Source organism: Bombina bombina, chromosome 2 (assembly GCF_027579735.1).
Source record: "Bombina bombina isolate aBomBom1 chromosome 2, aBomBom1.pri, whole genome shotgun sequence".
NCBI lineage: Eukaryota > Metazoa > Chordata > Amphibia > Anura > Bombinatoridae > Bombina > Bombina bombina.
In genome coordinates this window covers 1052286518-1052295405 of record NC_069500.1, presented here as the reverse complement: position 1 = coordinate 1052295405, position 8888 = coordinate 1052286518, and the positions used below count along the sequence as shown (strand labels likewise).

At 39.9% G+C, this 8888-nt stretch overlaps 1 protein-coding gene across 1 annotated transcript; it reads left to right on the top strand.

The window, feature by feature from the left end:
• Positions 1-2979: 2979 nt before the first annotated feature.
• LOC128648162 (uncharacterized) lies at positions 2980-8022 on the top strand. The gene is made up of 3 exons (XM_053700822.1): positions 2980-3361; positions 3665-3788; positions 7366-8022. Exons 1-3 carry the CDS (start codon positions 3230-3232, stop codon positions 8019-8021), a joined length of 912 nt encoding a protein of 303 aa, XP_053556797.1. The 5' UTR covers positions 2980-3229; the 3' UTR covers position 8022.
• The last annotated feature ends 866 nt before the right edge of the window (positions 8023-8888 follow it).

The following is an 8888-nucleotide window of genomic DNA, read 5'->3' as shown; positions in this document are numbered from 1 at the left end:
AAGAGCTGGTTACTTTTTAATTTAGAATAGGGTAGGGACCTTTATTATTTTGGGGGACTTTTTTATTTTATTAGGGGACTTAGAGTAGGTGTAATTAGCCAAATATTCTTGTAATCTTTTTTTATTTTTTGTAATTTAGTGGGTTTTTTTTTTGTAATTTAGTTTAGTTTATTTAATTGTATGTAATTGTAGGTAATTTATTTAATTAATTTATTGATAGTGTAGTGTTAGGTTTAATTGTAACTTAGGTTAGAATTTATTTTACAGGTAATTTTGTAATTATTTTAACTAGGTAGCTATTAAATAGTTAATAACTATTTAATAGCTATTGTACCTAGTTAAAATAAATACAAAGTTGCCTGTAAAATAAATATAAATCCTAAAATAGCTACAATATAATTATTTGTTATATTGTAGCTATATTAGGGTTTATTTTACAGGTAAGTAATTATTTTTAAATAGGAATACTTTAGTTAATAAGATTTAATTTATTTTGTTAGATTAAAATTATATTTAATTTAGGGGGTGTTAGGGTTAGGGTTAGACTTAGATTTAGGGGTTAATATATTTATTAGAGTAGCGGCGAGGTCCGGTCGGCAGATTAGGGGTTAATACTTAAAGTTAGGTGGCGGCGATGTTAGGGAGGGCAGATTAGGGGTTAATACTATTTATTATAGTATTTGCGAGGCGAGAGTGTGGCGGTTTAGGGGTTAATACATTTATTATAGTGGCAGCGAGGTCTGGTCGGCAGATTAGGGGTTAATAATTATTATGTAGGTGTCGGCGATGTTAGGGGCAGCAGATTAGGGGTTCATAGGGATAATGTATGTGGCTGCGGTGTGCGGTCGGCAGATTAGGGGTTAAATTTTTTTATTATAGTGGCGGCGATGTGGGGGGGCCTCGGTTTAGGGGTACATAGGTAGTTTATGGGTGTTAGTGTACTTTAGAGCACTGTAGTTAAGAACTTTATAAACCGGCGTTAGCCCATAAAGCTCTTAACTACTTACTTTTTTTTGTGGCTGGAGTCTTGTCGGTAGAGGCTCTACCGCTCACTTCAGCCAAGACTCAAAATACCGGTGTTAGGAAGATCCCATTGAAAAGATAGGATACGCAATTGGCGTAAGGGGATCTGCGGTATGGAAAAGTCACAGCTTGAAAGTGAGCGGTAGACCTTTTCCTGCCTGACTCTAAATACCAGGGGGCGCCCAAAAGCAGCATTAGGACCCCTTAACGCTGCTTTTGACGGCTAACGCAGAACTCTAAATCTAGGCGAAAGTTTTGACAATAAAAAAAAAAATACACACAGTGGCTCCCTTAACAAAGATATCTAAATTAACAGTACATTCTCTTTGTAATAATAAACCCTTATATTTCTTACTGTGCTAAATTCATAAGGGCTAATGCTGGTATGTCCACGTAGATTTGGAGAGATCAAGTTATTTAAGCAACATTTTCTCAAGAAGAAAAATGGTCTGTCTATTCCAGGCAACCATCCGCCTAAAAGAGCTCAAAAACTATATTGGTTGCCAAAAAATTTCTTCAAAATATTTATATATATTTTTTTCAACTGGATTAATCTGGTTTTAAAGGAAGATTATCTTGCTATTGTAGCTTATTCATTGTTTTCTTCATTTTCTTTAGAAGCAACACATGTCACAATTTTGAATTTGGGTCCAAGGAATTTGTCTCTATTATATATTTATATAATATTCTCACCATGATATAATAACCTAATGTATTTCTTTATCAACTACATATTTCCATAAAGTAACCAGGGAACGTGTGACTTGTGTTTTTTCATCAGTTCCAGAAATGTATTCTTTTTTCTTAGTAAGAAAATCATATTTTAGGTTTCAAAATAAATTTAATTTCCACCACACTCAGCCTTTCTGAAGAAACAAATCAAAGGGATAAAAACAAAGATTGCAAGCATGTGAAAAAAAAGTATTTATTCTTCTGAGGAAAATGGTTTATTTTAATTTTAGTTTTACTTTACTTTGAGCCATTGCCTTTTTCTTCTTTTATTAAAGGCTCACATTTACGGATGTGTTTCAGGGAACCCCTGGGAGTTCGAAGTAACGGGAAGGGGACTTGACCGTTGGAGGAATTAGGCCTTGGGTGTGATTGGTTATTTACTGTAGGGGGCGGGCTTAGCACGCGCTGTTACGCATTTAAAGAAAGAGCGGGAGAATCTGTCATCAGAATAATTATCAAACCTTTCTAGAAAGTGCTGTGCTCAGTTAGTAATTCTGCGATGTCGCATTTTGATGCGATTTTTGACCAACTTAAGTTGGAAGCTGCAAAAATGGGCCCTACCTGGTTCGAAGAAAAATTACGTCCATTGCTTAGCCCGGTCGTCGAACCCAGAGTGGATATCGTTGAGGTGGCTCCGAAAACATCGAGGCGTTCGAGGCCTCCAGTTCGTTCTGATGCTGAAGGGGGTAATAGCGGTCGGAGAAAATCCAGCCCCAGTCCGGGGTTAAAGGCGTCTGTGAGGAAGAAGTCAAGTTCGAGCACCGGAAGTCGGCAGACCGGAGCGGAGTTTGCTGATAACGTGACGCAGTCCGGGAGCACTTGTTCCATTACGGAACAATTCACTGAGCCTGTAATGAAGGGTGATTCTTTGCCTAAGGGTAAGACGGCCAATTTAGGCCAGAAAGTAGTAATTAGAGGGAAAAAGCAAGCTAGTAAAAGTGACGGCCTGCCGAGGCCTATTTCTCTGTGTGAGGGTAATGAACAAGCGAGTATATGTAGTTTAGGTAGCGCCTTAATGAAAAAGAAAGGTGAGGGTTTGATTGTATCAGGGCCGATTGAAATACCTCAGGCAGTTTCAGAACAGTTACATAATGTTTCTAAGTCGGCTCATTTTTTAAGACCTTGCAATAATACGGAAAATCAGGCTTATCGGGTGTTAGACGAGAGGGTTGAAAGGCCTGAAGCCAGCGATAGTCATCATGATACAGAGGTTGATAACGGTGTGGTAGAATTAGATTTATATTTAGATTCTTCTGAGGAGGATTTTATTCCTCCTTCTCCCAATGTAGTTAACACTATTAGCCAGTTTAATACGTCAGTCAGGGTCACGGGTGATCCAGTTTTAAAGGGCGAGTTAAGAAATTTGAGGGATAGGAATGTTGAAGTAATTAAAAATTTTCCTGTCACTAATGATGTTTTTCTTTTAGATGGGAATGAAACTGGGTCACGGCCTGAGAATTCCCAGGGTCTTTTAATGGTGGGAAATGACGGCCTAAGTGGGGAGGCTTATGGCCTTCAGGAATCTTGGACGGAAAATATCAGGCTGGATATTGAGGACGGCGTTCCAGGGGTGGAACGTTTTAATGCAAAGGGAGAAGAAACAAGGGTGAGTACGGCCAACAATTTTAATTTTGGTCTTCAGGGCATGATGGGTCAGAGTATTAATAATACATGTCATAGCTCGGTTAACTCTGTTCAACGTCCAAACAGGTCTGGGATTGGGAGAATACAAGGTAGAGGTAGACAACGCAAGAGGTATGGGGATTTAAGGGGAGAAGGGTTTGAGGTCCCATCAGCTAAGAAGGGTAAGGGTGTTTCAGTGGATAATAGGTTGGGTATGTCTACAGCTAGTAGGGGCATTGGAATTTGGGCACCTTCTGGGGGTTTGTCACATGTTTCTTTTTTACAGACGGAAAAAGGGCAGCAATTAATGACTAACACGGATCCCAGGGCTACTGGTTTCCAGAATACAGAGAAGGTTACGGCTGCATCTCAAAGGATTCAGTCTGCAGTGCCTCAGGACCCGAGTACAGGTAATGAGGGATCCGGTGTTGTGAATCTGAATGTGGGGGTTGATACAGTTGGTGTGCATGTTGATCCCTTATCTATAACTGTTGTAGCAGGTTTAAGGGACTTGTTAGCCAAATTAGAAGGAACAAAAGTCACGGGGGGAGTCGCCAATTCATGGGTTCCCACAGAATTGGTTAACCAAAATAGGGTATTAGGGATTGGTGGTGAGGGAATAAAGGATGTAGGGTCAGTACCTCAATCTCAAATGGTCGGTTTATCTCAGCAAAAGGGGACTAATGTTGATAACAAAACGGATGGGGGTCCTGAGCTGAAGATTGCTGACACGGCTTTGGCCAGGTCTTGTTTGTGTTCTATTGGGCCTTTGGGCATGCATTTGACGGTAGAGTTAAGAGAAAAGATTTACAAGAGAGATTTTATTGAATTATTTTCCCTCCTTCCTCTTGATCAGTCTTTTGAGATACCTGAAGATTCAAAAAAGGATTCGGCCAAGAAGGAAGAGGAGGAAAGGAAAAGACGTTACAGAAAATTACCAAAAACATTTACTAACTGGTTCCAGGCTTTTGTTATTTATGCTAGTGTATTTGCTGTTAAGTTCCCGGATCAAGGAGCGGCCCTCTTTTGTTATTTAGATTAAATTGCAGCTGCTCAGAGAACATATGGTGGTATGGCTTGGTGGTATTATGATGAACAATTTAGACAACGTTTGTCGGTTAAGCCTGAGATGAAATGGGATGATCGTGATATGGGTCTATGGCTAAAAGTGATGACTCCGTTAAGGTCTTCGCAGCCCTTTCGAGGGAGTGCCGGCGGATCTCTTCAAAACGGTTCGTCGGCAACAGCCAAAAAAGGTTTCTGTTTTGCTTTCAATGAAAAGTTCTGTAAATGGGGAGCATCATGTAAATTCAGACACGAATGTTCTGGGTGTGGTGGATCCCACCCTTCCAGTAAGTGTTTCAAAAAGAACAAATTGGGAGGAACACAGGAGCTCCCTGAAAAAGGGACTAACTCCGGTGAGGCTAAGCGGGATGGAGCTGTGGCTCGTACTTTACGCTAAACAGAAAGGTTGTGGTGATAAGGCCTTGTTGTTGCTACATGGTTTTGAGTTTGGTTTCAGAATTCCATCTTCTGGAGGCGTTGTTCATTACAGGGGTAACCTTAAGTCTGCTAGGGAATGGCCTGAGGTTGTTAGGAGTAAGCTTGAGAAGGAGGTTTCTTTGGGTCGAATGGCAGGTCCTTTTAAAATATCTCCTATCCCCCATTTGCGTATTTCTCCTTTAGGAGTGGTTCCTAAGAAAGAGCCTGGTAAATTTCGTTTAATTCACCACTTATCATTTCCAAAAGGTGGATCTGTTAATGATGATATTCCGGATGAATTATCGTCTGTGTCTTATACATCATTTGACATGGCGGTTAAGTTGGTTAGAGAGGCTGGGCAATTCGCTTTAATGGCTAAAATAGATATTGAGGCGGCTTTTCGGTTACTTCCAGTTCATCCTTCTTCACATTATTTGCTGGGTTGTTGTTTTGAGGGTTTTTTCTACATTGACTTATGTCTCCCGATGGGTTGTTCTATTTCTTGTTCTCTGTTTGAATGCTTTAGTTCATTTTTGGAATGGGTTGTTAAATTCAGGTCTGGATTTTCTTCAGTAGTTCATTATCTGGATGATTTTCTTTTTGTTGGTCCCCATGATTCGGACGTTTGTTTGAAATTAAGGGATTGTTTTTATTCAATGGCATCTGATTTTGGGGTTCCTATTGCAATGGAAAAATCTGAGGGTCCAGTTACGGCCCTTAAATTTCTGGGTATTACAATAGATTCTGAAAGTATGGAATGTAGGCTACCTCTGGAAAAGATTGTGGATTTGTCAGAAATGATTCAGCAATTTTTGGCGGTCCGTAAGGTGACTTTGAGAAAAATGCAATCTTTACTTGGAAAGTTGAATTTTGCTTGCAGAATCATTCCTATTGGTAGAGTTTTTTCTAGAAGAATGTCATTGGCTACGTCTGGTGTTAGTAAGCCTCATCATTTTGTAAGGATTAAAAAAGGTCACAAGGATGATTTGAAAGTTTGGTTGGAATTCCTTAAAAATTTTAATGGTGTTGCAATATTCATGGAAGCTAGGGTCTCTAATGTTGATTTGGATTTGATAACTGATGCAGCTGGGGGTGTTGGTTTCGGGGCTTATTTTCAAGGGCATTGGTGCGCTGAAGTGTGGCCTCAAGAGTGGGTCAATTTAGGTTTAACCAAGAACCTAGTTTTCCTTGAGCTATTTCCTATTCTGGTGGCTCTGTTTGTGTGGGAAGTGGATTTGATGAATAAATCCATATTGTTTCATACAGATAATATGGGTGTTGTTCCTGCTACTAATTCTTTATCTGCATCATCATTACCAGTTTTGCGTTTATTAAGAGTGCTAGTCCTGAAATGTTTAAGTATGAATGTTTTCGTCAGGGCAAAACATATCCCTGGTAAGCTTAATTTGATAGCAGATTCTTTATCTCGTTCACAGTGGTCTCGCTTTCGAGAGTTGGCGCCTCAGGCGGACGTAGTTGGAGCGACGTTTCCCGTCCAACTTTGGAAGCTTGGGACGGAGGATTGGCTGAATTAATTAAAAAATCTTTGGCTCCAGGTACTTGGACGTCCTATGTATCAGTTTGGAAGGAATGGGAAATGTGGTTATGTCAATCTGAAATTAAAGAAGGGTATGATGATGTCACGGGTTGCTTATTCGAATGGATGTGGCATTGGGGAAATGTGGGTTTGTCACCATCTAATATGGAAAGAAGATTGGCGGCCCTTGCTTTTAGATTTCGCTTATTAGGTTTGTCTGATGTTACAAAGGTTTTTTGGGTCCGTCAGGTTCTTAAAGGCTTGAAGAAAAAGACAAAGGTTAGAGATAAGAGAAGACCTATTACATTTTCTTTACTTCAAAAAGTTTGGGTGGTATTAGCAGAGATTTGTGCATCAAGATTTGAATTAATATTATTTAGAACGGCCTTTGTATTGGCCTTTTTTGGGGCATTTAGAGTTTCGGAATTGGTAAGCCCTAGCAAAAAAGTGTCAGGTGGTTTACAAAAAGAAGATGTATTATGGAATGATAACAGAGTAGAAATATTACTGAGAAATAGTAAAACGGACATATATGGGAAAGGCAAGAACATAGTGCTATTCCCTAGCGGTGGTGAAATATGTCCATGTCAGGTAATGATGCTTTATGGGTCCATACGGCCTTTGCAGGATGGCCCTTTGTTGGTTCATTCAGACGGTTCTTTTTTATCACAATATCAATTTAGAGCCATTTTAAGAGGTTCAATTGTTTTATTGGGTCTTAATCCTTTAGAGTTTGGATCTCATTCTTTTCGGATTGGAGCTGCTACTGAAGCCGCTATGTTAGGTCTCAGAGAGGATATAGTTAAAAAGATTGGTAGATGGGGTTCAAGTCGTTATAAATCTTATGTTAGGCCTGATTTAAGGATAAAAAAAAAAAAAAAAAAAAAAAAAAAAACCTTGAATAGAATGTATGTTTTGGAATGTTTGAGTTGTAATCATCCTGAACACTCCTTTTTCTCTTATTTTAGGTGTAAAGATCGTATGGGTGATGGGGCATTCGTTTATATACTGGGCCAATGCTGAGGCCAGTAAGAAAATGGGCGGCCTTCAGCTTGGGTGTCCTGTGGATCAATGGGAGGTCAAATGGTTTGGGATTAGGGGGATGTGCTGGGAACTCTTTTTTCCGTTGTTTCTAGATTTTGGCAGAATGTTTCCTCGTCCTCAGGTTTTGATAGTGCATTTGGGGGGAAATGATTTAGGTATGATTCCTCAAAAGGAACTAGTTAGAAGAATCAAAAGAGATCTGGGCAACATAAAGGAACTTCATCCTGAAATCAAAATAATTTGGTCACAGATTACTCCTAGGTTGGTTTGGAGATCAGCGAGGGATTATGATAGGCTAGAAAAGAGTCGTAAAAAAATTAACAAAATAATTAGCTCTTTTGTTAAGAGGTTGGGGGGAGGCGTAGTTTTCCACCCAGATTTTGAAGTCGATGGGGCTGAGGAATTTTATTTAAAAGATGGTGTTCATTTTAACCAATTTGGGCTGCAGCTATTTATTTTCGATATAAAAGAAGCTTTGGGAAAAATATTGGGTTTGGCGGGACTGGGCTGTTCGGTCAGTCCAGTCGGTGGCGGGGGTGCTAGTTCCCAGACAAATATGGTACGCAATATGGCCAAGTGATTTGGAGGATTTTAAGTAGTTGCCTCTCCATGGGGTGAGTGGACAACTGGTTTTATAGGGGCAAGGGGTTCCCTATTAAAGTTTAGGTGTACTTGGACGGACTCAACAGGGATATAGCTGAGTCCAGTTGTTGAATAACGGCCATCTTGTTTTTGTGGGTTTGGGAACTAGCACCGCTGTGGTTTATGTTTTATTTGTCAGTAATGTTATTTATGAACATCAGGTATGTTCTGTGGAAAAATGTTTGAAAATGTTTGAAAATATTTATTACTCAATATTTAAATTGTGTTGTTAATAAAATGGCTGCGGCCAAATTTTATACCAAAGCTGTGTGTAACTCTTTTATTTATGTTATTATATTAACTTATAATGGTTATAAGATTAAGGCCGGGGATTGACGACTTTAAAGGTCAGGGAACCCCTGGGAGTTCGAAGTAACGGGAAGGGGACTTGACCGTTGGAGGAATTAGGCCTTGGGTGTGATTGGTTATTTACTGTAGGGGGCGGGCTTAGCACGCGCTGTTACGCATTTAAAGAAAGAGCGGGAGAATCTGTCATCAGAATAATTATCAAACCTTTCTAGAAAGTGCTCCCTCCCTCCCTCCCTAATCTTTGTTTTCCTTCCTTGTTCGTGTTTGTCGCAGCAAGGCGGGGGTGCTAGTTCCCAGACAAATATGGTACGCAATATGGCCAAGTGATTTGGAGGATTTTAAGTAGTTGCCTCTCCATGGGGTGAGTGGACAACTGGTTTTATAGGGGCAAGGGGTTCCCTATTAAAGTTTAGGTGTACTTGGACGGACTCAACAGGGATATAGCTGAGTCCAGTTGTTGAATAACGGCCATCTTGTTTTTGTGGGTTTGGGAACT